This window comes from Talpa occidentalis, unplaced genomic scaffold (genome assembly GCF_014898055.3).
Source record: "Talpa occidentalis isolate TD23 unplaced genomic scaffold, MPIMG_talOcc4v2.1, whole genome shotgun sequence".
In the NCBI taxonomy this organism is placed as follows: Eukaryota; Metazoa; Chordata; class Mammalia; order Eulipotyphla; family Talpidae; genus Talpa; species Talpa occidentalis.
In genome coordinates this window covers 114,224,648-114,246,069 of record NW_026555331.1, presented here as the reverse complement: position 1 = coordinate 114,246,069, position 21,422 = coordinate 114,224,648, and the positions used below count along the sequence as shown (strand labels likewise).

At 34.7% G+C, this 21,422-nt stretch overlaps 1 protein-coding gene across 2 annotated transcripts in view; it reads right to left on the bottom strand.

The window, feature by feature from the left end:
• Nucleotides 1-21,422, bottom strand: part of SEMA3D (semaphorin 3D) — a 175,904-nt gene that overhangs the window by 6,732 nt on the left and 147,750 nt on the right. For both annotated transcript variants that reach the window (XM_054692482.1, XM_037510764.2), the window contains exons 12-17: nt 16,352-16,574; nt 14,222-14,310; nt 12,588-12,629; nt 9,040-9,197; nt 6,203-6,267; nt 1,070-1,209 (exon numbers count right to left, since the gene is read on the bottom strand). In XM_054692482.1, coding sequence (XP_054548457.1) covers nt 1,070-1,209; nt 6,203-6,267; nt 9,040-9,197; nt 12,588-12,629; nt 14,222-14,310; nt 16,352-16,574 — 717 coding nt within the window. The remainder of the gene's footprint in view (nt 1-1,069; nt 1,210-6,202; nt 6,268-9,039; nt 9,198-12,587; nt 12,630-14,221; nt 14,311-16,351; nt 16,575-21,422) is intronic.

Below are 21,422 nucleotides of genomic sequence, written 5' to 3'. Positions count from 1 at the left end.
GCTGAACACGTGATCAGTGTTATTTTCTATTCCACACAACCTACCTGATAAAGTATCTCAAATTGTGTGTGTGTATGTGTTTCACTCTAGTTAGTAATCCTCTGCCCTGAAATTCCCAAGTTCTCATGTGACTTTCACAGCGACTCTTGAATTTATTTTATTCACATTAGAAAGTTATAGGCCACAAGAGCTCAGTGATATTGCCAAATAATGCAGAATCATGATTCAACTTAAGACATATAATTCTGTATCCTGTGTTTATTCCATTACTCACGACAGTGTCTTTATTTTCATATTGAGAACTTTAGAACCTTAGTCTAAATATCACAGCCATTAAATAAAAACACTGCAATTAACCTTTGTTTAATGACATCCAATTAATAGTAATATAAGCTTTCTCAGGCTATTTGAATGCATTAAATTCAGTTATATATATAACCTATGTACCTCACAACATCTTTGTAATATATTGAAATAATACGTATTTGTTAGAAAACTGAAACAGAAAAAAGCCAAAAGATGTCTAATGCATCTATAGTGCATTGTCCTTCTGTTGGTTTAATTTCAGTAAAGAAGAGTGAAAGGGACATATGTCCAGATACTTATTCAGCTTGGCTATATGATATGAAGATAGATATTTCTATTAAATGTAAACAACATATTTCATTGAACCAAATTGAACACAATGTGAGTTAAAATTTAGTTATTGAACTACTGTGGGGAGAAAATGATGTATTTTTGTTGATCAGGGAATTAATTGTTCTAAAATATAGACAGTGAGAAATGAAAATTCGGAAAAGATCATTACTTTTTAAAAAAGTTTAATTTGCATTAACATGTTTTTATTAGTATATTTTTATTAAATTGGTCTATTAAATTCAAAGGTAACAAAGGCATTTTTACCTTTTTTGTTAGCAAAGTACAAACTACTCTTTTCCTTTTTATCAAATAGTGATGAGAGGCTCATATAGCCTCTCTTTTTTATTTAAGATGTACATCTCTCACAACCAAAACTTAAGTTTTATACTATTCCCCTCCAGGTAAGTATTCTTTCATGATTATAACTTACCTCTTCTCCATGTTCATCACCTAGCCGCTGGATATACCATTTAATAGATGCTTGTTGGGATTTAGGTATACATTCCAGAAAGGTTGAATTAAATTCAATGCCAAAAATCACCTTTTCATCAGCAGTTTCATGACTAATGCCTAGAAAGCAAACATGGAATAGGAGATTAACCTTGACCTGCTTTTAAAAGCAATAGGAAAATAGACTGATTTAGAACAGATGCCATGGGGAAAAGATTCATACACATTATTAAAGAGAAAGGAAATTCATGTTATAATATTGCTACCTAAGAGTCAAATATTATCTAATAGATTGATTTTTAAAACTCTATCCATGCATTGCAATTTATAATCTTTCATCATTATGTTAACTATTTGGAACTGATTTTTTTTTTTTTAAGAATTCACCAGATCTAAAATTCACCAGATCTAAAACATTTAGTCTCTGTCTCTGAGTTTAATTGAATAAACCTTTAGCATCTTACAATGTTTTTCATTTTCAAAGTTTCATTTAAAACCTTTTCATTTGTATAAAAATATAACCTAATTTGTAAATTTTTCTAAAACCTTTGGAGAGAAATTTTATCATGAATTGGTTCACATGGCTGACCATATAACATTAATACATTTTTATGAACTTTTTTAATTGAAGTAATATTGTACAATAACATATGTTTCAGATGTGCATCATTGAGAATCAATATGTCATAAAAGTACAATGGTTTATATTTGAAGTTTTCTAATGATAATAAGCTAAATGTGCTAATGCTCAAAATCTGGACTTTATCTCATTGTACAACAAAAATATTCTCTCCTGTTCAAAGATGAATATTTCCACCCACATGCATTTTGCTGTAAGATAGTTAATGAAATTCTAAAGGAGCAGTGTCTCAGACACCTTATTCTCGTAAATCAACTGCACCATCTGAAATATATTCCATCCTGAGTAGCCAAAGGCTGTGTCCCATGTGTGATCTAAGATCTGTAGCTCACATTTGATCAAATAAAGAATGATGGCTTCTCGGCTTAGCCCAACATGTACTTTTTCATCATATATTCAGATGTCTCAATTTTGCACATGGGCCTACTTAGCGTTTAGGCATAAACCAAAGAGTAAAGCTTAAGGGACCTAAATGCATCCTAAATCTGAGCATACAAAATTATCAGCATGAATGCACAAACATCCAATAGTTAGGCTTCTTTTCAAATTTCTTTTGAAACTATTGTGTTTTATCAGCAATGATTAAGCCAAACATTCTGACACCATTTTGAATTAACCTAGACTAACCTTCAAAAATTCCCTTTGAAAACTGTGATGTGTTCACTATCTCTGTTAATTCAAAAGGCTGCAAACAAAATGTGTGTTTCATTTTTGAGTTTCAAATTCCTTAATTTTAAATCTAAAAAACATACATTTATACATGTACATATACATATATTACTAATTGCTATTAATTTTCAAAGGTGCAGAAGTTATATACAATAATGTGTTAAAATCGTCATAAAATCGTCATAAGAATATCTACTTATTATTTGTAAAATAATTTGAAGATAATATCTAAATCTTTGAGAGCATAACCACAATGTTTTTCATAGTGAAATGCTTAGAATATTTCTTTATAATAAATAAATGACATATCATCGAAATCATGTAGTATTTACTGAAGCAAGATTAGATGTATCCGACATTGTTAAACAGCACATCTGCATGCATTACTGATTTTAGTCCATTAATAATCATGCAGTGTCACAGCATATAACAAAGCAATGAACAAAGAGAGTAAGGAAGGGTGAAAATCATCTATTTGTGCCAATTATTCAAGACTTGATTACTAAGTAAACTGCAATACATTTTTATGGTATATTATAAGCCTCCTTTTTTCTTTACTACAAACTATTGTTCATACCCCACCCCTTCTCTCTCTTAAGGTTATAAACTGTTTAGTGTGTAAATACCTTTATGGTCTCTACTTTTGACACCCACAGTTGATTTCCTATCTCTGGATTTTCCTAATCCAATCAGCAATCTACACAGGTGTCACCTGACTTTATTTTTAAAATTGATTTTTCTTAGAAATATTAGTTTTTTTCACCTACATGTACTCCACAGAATAACAAGGGAACATTACAAGTTTAACCCAACCTATGTGAGGTCTTTCTGATTTTAATTATTGCTACTTCACCTACTCTTATCAAATTTGATTTTCTCCTCAAGGCACAACTCAAACGTTATTCTTCCGAGAGTCCTTCCCTTTACCTATGTATTATACAAACATCTCTGCATGCAGTCACACTGGCATTGTCTTATGGGCTGAGGATATACTGGTAAATGTGACAGGCAAATTCACTGCTCTCAGGAATCTTTTTCTAGTGACAGAGACCAAACAATCAACTGAATGAATAAGTAAAGAAGAGTGTATTTTGATCTCTCATCATTATGCACTGAAAATAAAAAGCAAGCAAATTAAGAAATACAGGGCAGGGCAGGGAGAAAGGTATTTCAAATCAGAGTGTTGGGAAAAATGTCTCTGAGAAATTAAAATATTAAGCTTAGGGTAAAATAAGCTCCAGGTGAAGCTGGAGTCATGTGGACATCTGAAGAGCTAAGATCTGCAGGTACAGAGGAAACAATATAAATATATTTGAGGAAGGAACCAGATTGGTGCTTTTGAAATACTGTTAGCCAGTAATCAGGCCAACCAATGTGGTTAAGAGAGGTCCTGGGAATATATTAGGAACCAGGTCAAATAGAGTCTTGGAGGCCATGACAAAGGCTGTGGATTTTTTTTTTCTAAAATGTTATTGAAAGATTTTGAGTAAGACATGATTTGACTGAAGTTTTTTGGAAAGATTACTCTGGTTACTGAGTGAGGTATAGACAAAAGACAGGCAAGCATGGGATACCAGACCCTTGGCAACTAGAGATCTGGTGGCTTCAGTTAGACTGACATGCATCTAGGTGATGAGAAGTAGTAGAGTTATGGTCATAGAGGCAAAAAACATACTGAAATGTCAGTGATAGGATGTAAAAGAAAGAGAAGAATAAAAAAAAGATGATGCCTAGAATAAAAAGATGCTTTGGACCTAGGAAGTTGGGTGAATGGTGGTGCTATTTTTTAATGTGGGAATATCTGTAGCACAAAATAAGTCTTGGAGGAGACAAGAATTCTTTCTCAGAGAGATTATGAGAGGCTTTTTAGGTGTGGAATAGGGGTACCTGAGTAAGCATCTAAAAATACAAGTCTAGCACATAGAAGAGAATTTAGAACTGGACTATGGATTTGGGAATCAAAATGCCTCTAATAGTACTAGAACTGACGGTATTAGGGAGTGAATAGGCAAAGAATGTATATTTAAGTGGTTAGTGAAAAGGAAAGTTGGGAACACTCAGAAGGAGCAGCCTATAAGGTAAAAGGAAAATCAGAAGGATGTGGCACGATGAAGGATGTGGTGAGATGGGACACCATCTCTGAAAACAAGCAGCCCTGATTCATAGTGCCTGCTGATTTTCTTCGTGTAAAAAAAAAAAAAATTCAGCCACTGTGGCTGATTCAAGCTACCAATAGTTTAAAAACATTTCACAAAATTCCTAAATAATAAGCAATCAGGTCTCATGAGGCCATAAAGAACATGGAAGTCAAGAAAAGAAAGTGTTTTGAGGAGGAGGGAGTTAGAGATTAAGTAAAAATAAAAACTGAAAACTCGCCATTAGATTTTGCAAAGAGGAAATTGCTGGTGACCTTGACCAACGTGGATACAGTAGATTGATGATACTGGTTAGAAAACACGGTGTGCAATGGGCTATAACAGGAATGGGACATGGTGAAATGGAAACAATAATTTTGAGTGCCGTTGGCAGAAACTGTGCTTTATATCACTTTGTAACCTTTATCTGACATAGCATATGTCTTACTTCTTTTTCTATTTACTGTCTTCTTGCTCACCCAACCACACTTGAATATAAATTGTATGGATATACATATTGTCTTCTCTTTTGCTCATCAGTGCATACTCAATACCTACAACAGTCCCTGGCACATCTTACATGGACATGTGAAAACCATGTACATATTGCACACAGGAAATAACACTAAGTAAAACGATATGACACTATGTCACCTGCACATTAGAATGAGAAGTCAAGCATACTATTCTGGACCAGAGCTTTTTTTCCCCATGAATTATAAATAATTGTTTTGTTTTTTAAATTAAGAAAGCACTTGTGGGCCACTAGTTATAGTCTATAAAGTTTGGGTCATTGATTCGATGCTGGGATGGTTACCAACGATATGATGAAAGGAAGGCAGTGCTTTCCTCCCGCCAGTTGTATGTGTGCATTTGTGTGTGTGCACGTATGCATATATTTTCTATCTGAAGGTAGAGCTTTGGGGAAGTTATGCAATTCCCAAATAAATACTTTCATTGATTTTTTGTTATCAAACTCACTCAACAGATCTGTCTCAGTTCTATACTCTGGCCCTCACAGACTTAGTCATCTAAGATTTCCCATTCTGTTTCATTTTCTCTGAATAAAACAGTCTCTGGTGATCTTTCTTTTTGCTACATTCCCATATCACTAATTATGTTTTATGACATATCCCCAAAGAATCGTAAGATCTTAAGTTTCTCTGTCTCAAAAAATACCCAAATAATTATATGCACATGGAAGTCACTTAGTAAATATTTACTGACTGAATGAATACATGCATTAATAAATGAAAACAAATAATGCATAGGCTACCTCAAATATCTTTCTAACAAGTACCTACACTTTATTCAGACTTTTCTGGGAGGGCCTCTTTGAGTTTATACCAAGTGGTCCATATATTATGAACTATATCTTGTTTTATTTCTAATAGCAGTTTTCAAAATTTACAAGGACATAAAAAGGTGGGGGTGGGAGAGTATAGCAATTTTTAAAGACATGTGAAACAAATAATGATGTAACAAAGGATTATTCACTTAGGCATACAGACAGGTTTGAGTTATAAAATCTCCCATTGCTTTTCCAGAACATAAGCATTACACAAAATGAGTTCTTCCTATATAATAGGTGTTTCAAGTTATATAATAAAAAGATACAAAGATTAGGCTATAAGTCTTAAATGGAAGAGCATATAAAACCTATACTTACTGTCTTCTATGTCCCAGCACTGGGTGATTGGGTCTCCGTACTTTACATCTTGGCGTCTAGCTCGCCTAAGAAAAAGGGGTTGCACTGTTTAGAACTTCATCCACGACCACAGGAAGTCACAAGCCCTGCCTCCAATACAGTGGCTGTGGCTGAAGGAGAGCTTTGTCTTCCAGGTTTACTTCAGGTCAATTTTCTAATCACTCTAACATTAACTCAAATACTACTACTAGTAGAGTTCTGATAGAACAAACACTATTGGAAATAAAATAATCTGTATTTTATTTACCTTCCAAATTTTTTTTTTCTCTTTTGACAACGAATTCAACACAATAGATTGAACACAAATTTAATCCATGTTTTCCATACATTAAAAAGTGGGTAATACTCCCTCCCTTCTTTTTTAGTCACTGGGAAATACGAAAGAACTTTAGGTAGTGGTTAGGAAAGTACATAAATACAAAGTTCCTTATAATACGAAGCTTTATCATTACATATATTTGATTAAGCAACTAGTTAAATACTGTCACTTGAAATAGAAAAACAGCTTGATATAGTAGGAATGTTTAGGTGATTCCTATCTGCTGATACATAGTCACATTGTTTTTCTGATAGCAGTGATGATCATTGTAATGATGATAATAATACAATGGCTTCGTTCATTCTCACATATTTTCTTTAAGGAAAAAATAGCAACTTTGTATAAAAAAGAAAAAAACCTACCAAACTAAGTCAAATAAATCTTATACTTTTAGAGACTATATTTTCATTTGCCTCATCAGTGATCACAGATGTCATAATAAAGCTGCCACAGTATCCTGAATGTTCCTTAAAGACAATGCTGGCTAGGTGACAACCCTGTACAGGATTCATCTATCCTACATATTTTTTGGTTCACACGGACATTGTATTACATAGTGTAAAGCATCACAGTGGTATGTCTGTAAGATCAGAGATACAGTCTTGGGAACACAAGAAAAAATTATGACAGTATAAGGTACATTAGGTCAAGAATGTTTTTAAATCTTGGTTTCTTAAAGAACAGGGTCAATTCATCAAACTGAAGGTTCATTACCAACTAATGAGCATTCCTGCTTTTTAGCTTCTAGAAGAGTATTCTCTAAAGACTCACTCACTATGATGAGTATATACTTGGCCAAAAACTAAAACAAAATGTTGGGGGCTTTTTACTTTCAACTTATAATAGAGTATCTCCTCACCCATGATTCAGAGACTTAAGGGATTATAAAATGTGTTCTTATTTTAAGTGCTATCTTCTATCATACTATACAGTCATTCTGTAATTGTAATTAGATAAACCAATAAAATTTCAAAAAGTGCATATATAGTAGTATACTAACATATGCTCATCTGTTACCTTACTTTGTTAGCAAAGACCTAAATATTTAAAAAATACTACAGATAACTGGTTGGAATTTTACCTAGAGAAAAGTACACTTTGATAAACACATTAGAAAGAATTATTACTATAATATGCCACATTTTTAAAGATAAGTAAATCATAATATATTGAGCCAGCCTCAGTCATATTGATGGGCACTCAGGTTGTGTCTAGTAATCTTGCTATGGAAAAGACTGATGAAATAAAAATCTTTGAAAAAATAATGCTATGGTACTTTTGCCCAGGTGAGTGCAGAATCAATTCCCAGCTAGAAATTTTTAGTTCAAAATATCATTATTTTTAAGAGCACACAAAGCATTGCACTACAAACAGCAGGGCAACATTTTGATGTGTAAATATACCTAAGTAGTAATAATTTACCAAGTGAAATTATTATAGCAAAAGTAAAATTATACTGAGGCACCACAGATACCATAGACTACATATAATCCACACAATTACAATCTTTATACAATTCTTGCAAAACAGTAAGCACAGGTATATACATATTTAGAAATAACATAGAATAAGGGAGGGATGTAACAGGGTAAAGAAATAAAGAAAATCAAACTTTCAACAATGTTAAACATAGATGAGGAGATGAATATAAATAATTTAGCAGAATTTTTAAAAGTTCAATATTTCCAATTTTCAACATTCTATTTTATCCTCCTTCAAAATGCAGTTTTATGTAAAACTATAGAATAAAATTTTATTTTATTAAGTGTTCATTTTCTTGAGGTAACATTGGTTTTCAACACTGTATATGACTTACAGGGTATAGTTCATATCTATTCAGTTGTATGTTACCACACCACACCCAGCACCAAAGCACCAGTAATCTTCCACTATAGTACTGGGCCCCTTCCTCCTTTGCTCCCTGTTCCCCACCCTTCCCTTTCGAGAGTCTCAATTCTACAGTCAGACTGCTAGGATTTGTTTTGATTTACTTTTGTTGGCTTCTTTGTTTTGTTTCTTTTTATTCCACATTAGAGTGGAATCACCCAGTATTTGTCTTTCTCCTTCTGATTTATTTCACTTAGCCAGCAATTCCATACTAGGTATCTACTGGAGAAGGCAAAACACTAATTCAAAAGGACACGGACACACACACACACACACACTCCTATGCCATGTCAGCACTATTTTTAATAATCATGTTATGGAAACAACCTAAGAGTCCAATAACAGATCAGTGCATAAAGATGTGGTTTATATACACCATGTAATATATTTTGACATAAGAAAAAATCTTGCCATTTCCACACAATATGGATGGAACTGGAGGGAATTATGCAAAACAATATTTTATTTTAATATTCCTGCCACAGATCACATTTTCTATATATTTTCTCTTTAAGTTATAAAACAAGTTGTTTGTATAAAGTATTGACAGTGTAGAAAATAAGGCTGCATATTAACTTGATGTGCCTCTTACCTTTTCGAAGTAGGTGCATATCGAGAGCATGCATTTCCATCCCAGGCACAGTAGGGGTCTCTGGCGAGACAACAGTCTGCACAAGCTTTCCCATAAGTGTCGCATCTGTGCAAGGAGAGCTGAGCCAATCCATCTCGGGAACCAATGTACAATTGTTGCTGCAAATCAAGCAAAACAAATGAATTAGAAGCATCTTTCAGACTAGTCTTAAGAACTTCCCTTCCTTGAATACCATATCACAAATCTAAATCACTCTTGCTCAGTGTCCAGCCCACTGTAAACACTTTAGATACACACAACCAAGAAGAGTAAGGTAAGTCAATCAGTTTCACCCCTGGCAGAATGGTGGTTTCACCATGTTAATAATGAAATGGATGACATTCTAAAGAGTCACAGTAACTTTGGCAGTAATATAAGAAGGTCAAAAAGCCAGCTGCTAGACTGAGGAATTAAGATGTCAAATTCTTTCTCAAACATTGAAGACACACATTGGTAGATTATATTAAGCACAGGTGCTCTGCGTGCAATACTTATGGTCTTCTCCTGCCATGGCTTCTCACATGAGAGATGGCTGAGAAGAGATTTACAAACTTTCCTGTGGTTTTAATTAACCATTTCATTTGCTAATGAAGAACTGATCCATGAAGGGAAATTGGTTGTAAGTGGAAATATAAGTATTTGGTATCACTGTGAAGAAATATTGAGACTTAAGGAATGTCACATCACAAATGAAAGGCAGATACTGAAGTAGCTAACTGAAAAAATTGCATTTTGAAGATGAGTCCTGAAAATAATGTCCACTCCCTATAAGTACACTGCTTGGCAGTGAGTGGGGAAGAAAGGCAGAGGAATAATACAACTGAATAACCACAGTCTGTTGTCTTCAAAGACTCATGGTCATCTCTAAAGGGCCATATCAATCTTTAAATGGAGAGAAAAAAAATCAGAAATAAACATGACCATAAGTAACGCACACTCATTTATAGACATTTGCCTTACATCTCATCAACCCATTAAACAGTTGTGTAAGACTCTCTGGTTACTAAGTGCAATGTATACAGCTTAGTATTTGTTTTATCTAAATTCTCTGTAATGTTTGAAACTAAATTCTCTGTAATGCTTGAGACTAAGGACCACATCGTTCTTGAAATCCTCTTCACTTTTTTCTGTTCTTCCTCCTTGCTTCTGCCTAAGACTTCTGTCTCCTTTGATGATTCTTTCCTGTGCATTAAATGTTGAGTTTCCCTCTTTTCTAGCTCAATTCCTTTACACTTCTGATTGTACAAAGACTCTGCATCTTAGAAACAACATAAATGTGGACAGACTGATTGCTCTGAACCTACTCCTCCCCATGCCAGTCTCCCAAGACACAAAGCAGGGAGTTGTCTTTGTAGCTTCTTCCTCTCACATTCAGCGCATCACCAATCTTTTGCATTCTCTCACATAGAGCTCTCCAATCTATTTTCCTCCTCTCTGTCTCCACTGCCACTGCTTCTGTTTTAGTCCTTATCATTTCTTTCCAGGATTACTTGTAAATAACCTTGGCTTCAGTCTTGTTCCTCAGCAATCCCCACCTCTACCCCAGGACTCAATCCATCTACTTCACTGCCATGCCAGACTGGGCTTTAAAAAAAAAAAAAAAGTTAGATCACCCTGTTGCTTAAAACCCTTAGTGGTTTTCATTGCCCTTAAATGAAACTGTTAAAATCCTTAGGACAACACATAAAGATTTGCCCAGTCTTGCTCTGTCTTACTTCCCCAGATTTGTTTCTAACCTCAGTCCTGTGGAGCGCACATGTGCCCTTTGCTCTAAATCTATAGAATCTTATTAGGATATGCTAAGGTCTCTCACTCTCACACCTTTTCAAATGTTCTCTCTTTGTACACAGCATAAGCTTCCTTATCCCACCACCCACCTCCTTTTTTATGTATCCGGCTAACTGCAATATCCTTCCTAGCTCAGGTTACTTGTCTCTTCTTTTAGCTATCTTCCCCCGTTTGCTCTGGCTCTCTTTTATGCTACTTCCTCTCTGCTGTCTCCCCAGTAAATGTTTCCACTGTTGCTCTGTATAGTTAGCATGCTTGTTGAGTCCCAGCTCCACCATGAACTTCTGGAGGCTAAGCACTGTATCCCTCATTCATTTCAGTACCGTCTAAGGACAGAGTCGGCCTTAAAGAAGTAAATATTAAATGCAGTAAACAAATTAATGGAAACAATCTGAGGAATAAACCTATGTAGATGTTTCCCCTAATAATCCCTGTGCCATACTATACATAGCAAATGAGGACAAGTTCAGTAACACCTGCATGTTGAACATGTTCTTCATCACATGACTTTCATAAATCTTAGGGGTACCTATAAAAACAGTAATTTAAGCCTGAATCACCAGAATTAACTGGGATTAAAAATATCATTTCCAGAATTGTGAAATCATATTAAATATTGTTATTAGCTACCATTTACTTCAAACCTAAAATGTATCTGCTCTCTCTCTGGAATTTCACATGCAGCATCTTATTTAATAGGAGTATATCATTCTTCTAACTTTACATAAGGAAGTAGATTCTGGGAGACAGATACTATGTGGTTGGTAGGAGTTAAATGTTAGTTAAATGCCTAACATTTAACACCACAGTCTATAGTGTAACTTCTCCATGCCCTGATTGAAAGACATTATAAATGATTAGGGCTGGCATGCTACGTGACTTTCTCATGGCCTTGACAAAAAGCCATCCTTATGAGATGAGGAAATGTGAGCTCAATGTTCAAGAGGCAATGGAAAGGGCCTCCCCGGTGGCGCAGCGGTTGAGCGCTGGGTTGCGAAGCTGCCCGCAGCCTCTACAGCGGGGGTTTGATCCCCAGCTGCTCCCTGGCCCCCGGAGGAGGGTCCCACATGGCACGCAGACCTCTCCTGCCGCCCGCTGCTCCCCTCAGCAGTGTACTTCGGTCCTTCTGCCTGCTCTGCTCCCCGCTCTGGCTCTGGTGAATTCTCTCACCCTCCCGCGCTTCTGACTGTACCCAGTGCTTGTATAAATAAATAAATAAATAAATCTTTAAAAAAAAAAGAGGCAATGGAAAAGGAGGATATATCATTCAATTAATAAAATATGGCCCCATTCCTAAGGCAAGGGTAAATAAAAATGGCTTCTAGTCAGTTATAAAAAAAAAATCAATTTATGAAAGAAACAATAATCTAGAGTTTTTTTATTACCTGTAACTTTCAATTTCAACAGATTTTCCAAAAGTGAACTTTGATTCTAGCAATTTATTGCTTTTGTGGGTCATTTTTACACAAAAATAGGGAAGTACCTGTTTTAAAAAATAATTCTCACTTTGAAACATATTATGGTTGTCACAGGGACTAGAGGGCAGGGGACAGGCAGGAGGGGGAAGGGGAAAGAAAAGGATAAGGCACTGGCATAGGAGTTGTGGTGGAGGGTGAGTGAAGCAAGTGCACATATAGAGGTATGAAAATGTGCCCCCATGGATTTACACATATGTAAAGTGACAAAGTAATACAATTACAGGGGGAAAAAAATCAAAGTACCTGCTTTAAAGACAACTCCATGTTCAAGATGATTGATGAATGCTGCAAATAGAAGTTAAACATTAGTAAAGATAATCATTAACTGTCTTTTATACTAGCCAATAGATACTTTATCAGCACCAAAGATTATGGAAGTAAACATCAAGGCTCTATATATAGGTGAGAAAAGACTCTTAATGTTTATTATTTCCTTTCAACATGTAGTAACTCCACTGGAATAGAAATGATCAGAATAGTTAAGTCTCTTATTAAAGGAATACTACCTAAATATATAAGGAAACACTCTTCATTGAAAATCATTCCCAGTTACCCAAAGGTTTCTTCTTCTAAATCTGCTTATCTTAACTGCTTCCATATAATTCAAAGTAGTGTTGACAAGAACATCTCCATAATTATTTATTACTTCTTTCTGCTCTTACTTAGGTAGGTAGTTCAAAAACTTATTCAAGTAGCTGAGTTCTGAAAAGTTATAATGCTCCTTGAGGATGACCATTTCTTTATGGAACATTACAAGATACTTATGCATGTGATTTGATGATATGAACTAGGGCATTCTTATCTGCTGAAAATATGGCTCTGTGAATACAATGTAAAATCAGAAACATGAACACAAATGCTACCATACTACAAGGGATGGAATGTTTCACCAGCCAACATTCACTAATCAACAAACCATAGTAGATGTCAAAAATTTAAGAAAATATATTGAAGAAAAATTTTACAGAAAGTTCTGTCTAAAAGTGTTTTTGTTATGAATTAAGAAAACAAGTTTGTTATTTAATTTTAGCAGTGAAATTCAAATAATTTCTCTTGATCATTAACACCACTGACTTTCTTTTGGGCCTTTATATTAATAGTCAGATTTGACACTGGATTCTCCCTTAGAAACTACCCAAGATTTTGGTATATACCACATAGCAACTGTCCTTATGAACTCCTTGACTACTACTGCCATCACAATATAAACAGGATCCTATATAAAACTCAGCATGTTAATTAATTTGAGTCCTTCACAGTGGAGGACTCTAGTCCCTTTTGAGGCAATAAATATTTAGTTGGAAACAGTCCATTTTAATAAACTGTCTCAAGAAAAATGTTATAAAAGGCACAGTTCTTCTATGAAATGCAAATGTATGTCTAATATTATTTTCATAATTCCTCAATTGCATTGAGGATCTACAAACACAATACAAATTCACTGTTAGAAGTCAAAGACATTCCGCAAATCTGAATAATTTGGTGAATGAGGGGAGTTTGGCATTCACGAAAAGCAAGGACATATGATTTACATACTCTTCCAATTTTCTCAAATTCAATTGAGGAAAAATTGAAAAAGCAAAATGCATGAAATGAAAAAAAGCAGTTGGATAGTCAAATTGACCTCAGGCTTTCATCTACCGTGGCAATTTGTCTGAGTATACGCTTAGAGAAGGAGTGGAAACACCAGAAGCCCCAAAATTCAGTGATATTTTACAAGGGAGGGTGAATCCCATTCTCAGCTGCTTTTCCATTGCATAAGATAATTGCCAATAAAGAATTAATTGCAAAGATTCCTTCCGAAAAACTAATGATGTTCAAGATCAAGGACTGCTCACTGTCATCATCTTTTCTCCCAGAACCATGCACAGTCTTACCTTGAATACCTGCAGCTCCTCTAGCACTACCTCTTCCATATTCCACTTCTCCTTTGATATGCTGACAACTTTTAGAACTGTTCCAATATCTGAAAAAATACAGTATCCATGACCACGCTGTTTCTATGTTATAGTTTACTTGTAAGTATATTCCTAGCAACCCCCACATTGCTTCCTTCATTTTTCTTTAAATGCTTCTCAAGAAATCACATTAAATAAATTAGAAGATGTAAGAAATGAGGTATATGATTTTCACTTCCTGAAATATAACTTTTGGCCATAAAACTCATTTTTATAAAGACAACATTAAAAACCACATGTATGTAGTATATTCTCAAAAATAAAGAAAAAATCTATACTAACACAGATGTAGATATCTCCTTTATTTAAGTACTGGTTGAAATGATAAAAAAAGGGAGATGACATTTTTAACCTAATTTAAAAAGTTAAAATAATATATTGAAATAAATTCACTCTCAAAAGAGATATTTGCTTAGTGTTATAGCCAATTCAGATTGAAAGACAAGATATATGTATTTAATAATATTAATTAAGGAAGAGAAACCACTAAAGCTATCTACATGTAAAATTTATAGCTCACTTATCAAATGTATTTCACTTACAGAAATCTTATGAGCTAGGAACTAAATTTTGTTTAAAGTTTTCTTTGTTCAATTTAAAAGGTTCATAATACAATTTCAAAATTGATGCTGAGAAAAATGCCTTAGTTATATTACAGTTTCTTAAGGTGGCATAGTTCATAGAAAGACAAGCAAAGGAGAATTTTAAACAAAGGAAAAAAATCCCATTTGGAAATTAACTTATACAAAATAGACACTTTCAAACTTCTGAACCCTAAGGTTATAGTATTAATAGTGTATGGTAATGATCCTGCACAAAAGTCTGAATTATTAAATTTTGTTTTTAAATGACTGCAGTATCTTTGAAAAATATTAAATATACATTTTCCAAATGTCACACTGAAAATCTATCCATCTAGCTTACTTTCCTTATAATTTTTCTCAGTAAAAGTTGGTTAGTACCACCTAGTGGCTGAATGGCACTAATGACATTAAAATGTTAAATACCCAGGAGTGAGGTGGGCAGTGAAAATTAAATGCCAAACTCACTGGTATTAGTGACAAATTATTTCAAGTTTTGATACTTAAACAGTTATCTCTGAAGTCTAGGGAATTTCATTTATTTTCTTGGGTTTCAATATTGCCATCTGCCATATAATCAGTTTTGACAACTGGTGTTCTTGACACTCTGAGTCTGTTACACACACTTCCTAATAAACATAACTCCTATAAATTATTCTTTTTTTTTTTGCACTTCTAAAAATGTCCTTTTCTTGAAAACCCATTTGTCTCTATTTCAGTGTGCAATTTTATTCATTAAATAGCATAACACTGTTTAGGATATAGTGCTTTCATTTTAATAATACAAATTAGCTGTAATGCCATTAGAAATCACAAGAAATCATTAGGTAATACATTTCCTTATTTTGACATGTGCCAGTTATGCCATATATCTTTCTGGGAGTAAACATTTTTAACCATTTTATAATTACTGAGTTGACAAAGATAAATAATCAGGTTCTAATAACAAGTGTGATAATCCCCCAAATTCAATAACAGAAAAAATAATCTCTAAGTAAAGTTTCTACTTAAATATCTTTACAAGTAATGCTTACTTTTTTTTGAAATCCATCTGAAGTCAACTAAGTCAGTGATTCTCAAAAGTGGGTGAGTAGATTCTTTGAGAGTTTATCAGATATTTGCAGAATGAGGGAAAAGTGAAATTGAAATATAGAAACATTACTGTGCCCTACTTGTTTAATTTTACTCAAAGTCATTCAATAAATATGTGATTAGGATCTAATTTATAGTGGGAAAACTAAGTCATAAGCTATAACCTATTTTGAAATCTCAAATATAAGTGGAGGCTGAGAGATATTTCTGATTGTGAATCAAAAGCATGTTCTATGAAATTTTAAGAAATACTTAGGTTTTACCTAATAGGCTTTAGCACTAATTACTCGTTTTGATTTTGACTAATGACTTTTCATAGTGTAGATTATCTTTGTAAAATTCCTTTGAAAGAAAGCATAATCTAGTCAAAGCATACCTGTTCCAAGAAACATAACATCATATTGGCCATCTTCTGCAACGACGTGATCCACCACTATCTGTGTCAGTCTATAATCCACATTGATTCGCTTGAATGTCGGTCCTCCGGCCACTGGATATACAGATTTATACATTACGGGATGCCGCTTTATAAAACTGATGACATCATCTGGAAAATCTCGGGTGGATTTAATCAGTGGGTCATAGGTTTTGCTTGGACACTGAAAATAAGAGACGAAAGAGTACATTGTTGGTGCACCTGATAAATTTCCACTTCCATAAAGTTTTTAAAGGTTTTTCATTATTACTATTTAAGGATTAGTCAACAGAATCAATACGGAATCACGTGTACTTGTAAATAAATGAAGTTTACCTTAAATATATTTCAATCCAGTCTTACATCTCAAAATATTTTCTAAATTATATCTGTCTACATTTTATAGTTTCTACAGAAAGCTCTTTTCTTATGAAAACGGTTAGACACATGAAATTTGTGTTGAAATAATTATGGAAAGAGTGATCTATAAACAATGGAATAAATGAGAAGCCATTATTTTCAGTTTTCTTTAATTAATTTTAGATTTCAGTTCTAAAAGAGGATTATTAAAAATAAGGTGGAACAAAACACATCATTAAAATTACTTGTAAGAGATTCAATACTTTGACATTATAATTATGTAGCTTTTTGTAACGCCATGAAAATTATACTGTTAACAATTCAACAATTCTTTCCCTAAAGGATGTACGGAAAACCCCTCGGGGAATTTTTCACTTCTGTTTAAAATTGCTGCTTCTATGCCTGCCGGTGTCCATCTACTCACTAGTTAGCCTACCCTGCCCCCTGCTGGTAACAGTATGCTTTCCCCCTATTTTTAACATCCCTGTTTTTAGGCAAGTTGGAAACATCATCTCCACTGAACGGAGCCATTTAGGGAGGCACTACATTATTGATAGAATGTTGGCGAAGGCTCCCTGCCCTACTCAGCAAGCATTCAGGACAATCTCTCTCCACCGAAGATACTGGAACTCTTGTATCTAAAGATACTAGAGCTACGCACAATATATGACCCTGTTCTCACATTTTATACAAATAGGTCATACATAATAGCTCACTAAATTATCTTTCACAATTATATGTTTTATCTTAGAAATCAATATTTTCATTGTATCTATTTATTTGTCTCAGGTCTGCACCAAATAGATTACAGAACAGTAATTACTTAGCATATTTTAAACTGAAGGTTGATCTAAAAAATGTAGGTCTGTGTATTCAGTCACTGTTTCTAGAACTTAGCTTTCAGCCAAGTAGAATCTGTCAATCGGATAATGGGAGGAACCTTCTATTAAACAGATTAAGCAGCGACTCAAAATGGATATGGAGCTCAAATGGTACAAAGCTCTTACCCAATTATAGGTTACAAGTTTGAGGCTCAAAGACCATTCATAGTGGGATCATAGCTTATAATGCCTGTGGTACAATCTGTTGGTCGATCATTAAAATCAAAGCAAAAGCAAGATTTTTTTCCCTGCATTACATTTTTTTCAAACAGTCCTTTAACTGAAGAAAAAAATCTCTTTGATTTGGTAACTGTGCTTATGCAATAGCCAAAATTTCCAAAGAAATAATAACATGGCATTCAAGCTATAACTTTTGATATGAATTTTTTAAATAATAGGAATTTTAATGTGAGGAATTATAGATGAAAGAAGATACAAATATTTAGCAAAGAAACAAATACAACAATTTTCCTCAATTCTCACCTTTGACAAAATGGTTTAAGTGCAATAAAATCTAAGAAAAAAAAAAGAGAGAAGGGAAGCCTGCTTTCTATTGACTAATATAACATGATCTTTGAAAATTTATTTTTTCTTATGGCATGCAGCCCGTGTTTGAATAAGATCTTTATCCTCTGGGTGGCCATGCGTGATCTCTCAGGTCTGACTCTCTTCTATGCTTTCACAAATGAAAGTGATTTGGTAGAATTACTCCCTGAGGTGCAGGATAGTACAGTTTGAACCAAATATTGTTATTTTAGTACATTGAAACCACTGGCATTTTCCTTTGATATTGATATCACATAGCTATGTAGTACAGAGATCTAAAAATAACTTGAGATGCCAAACAACGTATTTAGGTAAAGAAGGAAAGAAAAATTCTATAAGGGAAAAAAAGAAAGGGTTAGAAAATGCTACCATTAAAGCAAATGATCATATTCAATTGCTGATTTTCCTTCAAGAAGGCCTAGAAAAAATTTTCCCACTGCAGCTATATATCCCAGGTACTAAAAATAAAGTGAATTTTCTCTGTATGTATGCATTTTAGTATCTACTGGTAATCACAGTGCATGTGAATATACCACAGAGGACCATTAATTTCTGCCTCCCGCTTTCTAGTATTTGCCTGCTTCCACCACTTTAGCTTCTGTGACTGTAGGACTGTAGGGAATAAATCAAGGAACTTATCTGTGTTTCCATATACTATTTTGAAAAACTTTGAGATAGCTAAAGCACTGAGGAAAAACACAAAGGAGGGTGATTCCAACACTTTACAATGTCAGTATCTCGCTGGAGGCAATACAGGCGCATGAGGAGAAACGAGACCTGTCTAGGCAAACCCTGAGATGAAAGGGTAAATCCAATAGCAACAAGCCTGCTTCAGCGCCTATCTCCAGTGGCTGGCTGCCACTGCCGGCTAGGTGTGATCATGTTATGCTTGGCAGATCTGTGTGTTTGTCTAAGGCCTTTAGTAGTGCAGTGGGAAGCAATGGATAAGAGGAGAAAAATGGTTTTTATCCAATGAGAGAACTTTGCCCCTTGGCTGGGCACCAGGCAGCTGTTAAAAGTTTTCTCCCTCTGCTGCTTCAGGCTATTCTCTACAGGTTGCAGTTTCCTTTTCAACAAATCAGAGGAATGACTAATGTGACCAAAGACATGGCACAGGGAAAGAGTGAACCAGGCTTCCACTGGAGCAAACTGGAGAAAATAAATTGGTAAAGGGATTCTTATTTTTATTTAAAAGTAAAGATTACAACTTTAATAAATGCTATCTATGCCCTGCTTTTTCATCTAAGGGTCAGTTTATAATAAATATGGACAAGGAAAAAACCCTACATTTAATATGTCATAGAAAGGCCAGGGGTGGGGGTCTCCCTGGTGGTGCAGGGGTAAAAGAATCAGTGCTATCAAGCTATTGCCAGCCACTGAGGCATGAGTTGCATCCCTGGCCAGGGAGCTGACCCACATGGTCCAGCAGACCTCTCCTGTCTCACCAGCTGCTCCCCCAGCAGTGTACTTTAGTAGATCTGCCTGTTCTTCTCCCCACTCTGACTCTGGTGAATCCTCTCACCTCCTGCACCTCTGGCGTACACCCCAGTTCTTATATGCATAAATAAATAAAAATAAACCTTTAAAAAAAAAAAAAAAAGGGCAGGGGTATAAATAGAGGTAAACACTTCTCTTTTAAAAAGCTCCCTTTCTCTTAGAAGGATTTCTGACCAGATAAATGAAAACAATATTGAATACAGTAAGTAGTTGAAGATTTGCAGAACCTCATTTTAAAATAAAATATTGGTCCTACAGAAAAGAAGGTTGAAAGTCAGTTGAAAAGCTTGATTTAGTTCAGGAATTAGTTGCCCTTCAGTCTTTTAGAGAAATACAGTCTACAGATCATTACAGAGAGAAAGGATCTTTTATCAATAATAGGATCATACCTTCTACAGTGTTGTAAGGTTTAGGAAGTTTTAAGAGGCCCAGATCCTAGACCCTGCCTTGGCCTCCCCTTTCTAGAATCAAAAACCAAGGAAAAATAAAAATCAAAAACCAAGGAAAAAAAAAAATTTAAGACAGCCTCTGTAATTTGGAAAGGGCATGACAAAGTATACTGTCCAATGAGTAAAAGGCCATGCAGTGAACAAATATTGGGAAGAAAATAAAACTGAATTTAACAAGTTAGAGAGGCAGCTATGAACTAGTAATGCATAAAAAGTGATTTCCCCACATTCAATTCAGTAGGAAAGCCTTAAAACAAAACAAACGACACAGCGTGTCAGCAATATTCTCCAGGAGTATAAATGAGCAGCCCCACCAAGAGGGGGTTCTGCCATCCTTTGTCAGGCCCCTTTGGCTATACTATCACAGCCTAACACCATCCAAAAAAAGAGCAATTTAAGAAGATGCTTTTGAATTACTTTTTTTTTTTTTTTTTTGGTCAGGCACTACCTATGGTTTGAAGTAAACCCTAAAACTTCTCTCTAAAATATAGTCAGAAAATCCTTACTTAATGGAGGCAGCCTAGGTTATAACCCAGATCTAATTCAGATAAATATACGATTCTGAGACTGATCAACTCTCCATGAAAAGAATGTGTTATAGTAGTAGGTCACTGGTCAAGTCAAATATTTTAGATCCATCAGGAGGAGAAATAGGATACAAAAGAGTTTTGAGAACTTCAGCTACTTCTAGGTGAAGTAGTAGTAGCCTATATACCTAGTAGTAGTAGCCTATATACCTAGTTGGCTACATATCAATTATTGACATTATGTATTATTTTCTTGTGATACAATCTTCTAGCCCCATTTGAATTTTTGAGGCAAAATCCTAAACCAATCTCAGTGAAGGCAGTAATGTTTTGACATGTGAGGATCAAAAAGACCTTTCTAGACAGAATAGGTAGATACACCTGGGCCCAGCACTGGCCCACGGTAATTTACTTGATACAATGAACTTCCCTGTGGTCCCAGAATCAAAAGAATTTTGTGACTGCTCATTGTCTTTTATGGGGTTAGAAAGTATAATACTTAGATGGAAAATAAATAAGGACTTCTAGGTAGATCCACACCCACATCCTGAGCTTGGCAGATTTTATCTCCTAACATGGGAGAGGGACAATAAAAGACCTATTGCAAAGGGAGGAAACTTTCTAGCCTTTACCTTTGATTCCTCCAGGGGAAAAACCATGAGAGGAGCTGCAGTGGTGGGGTTTTATTTAGAAGAGGTTTTGTGATGATTAAGTGAGGGAGCTATTCCATTGTTTTACATTTGGTAGGAGTGGAAAAATCACTTAAGATTGT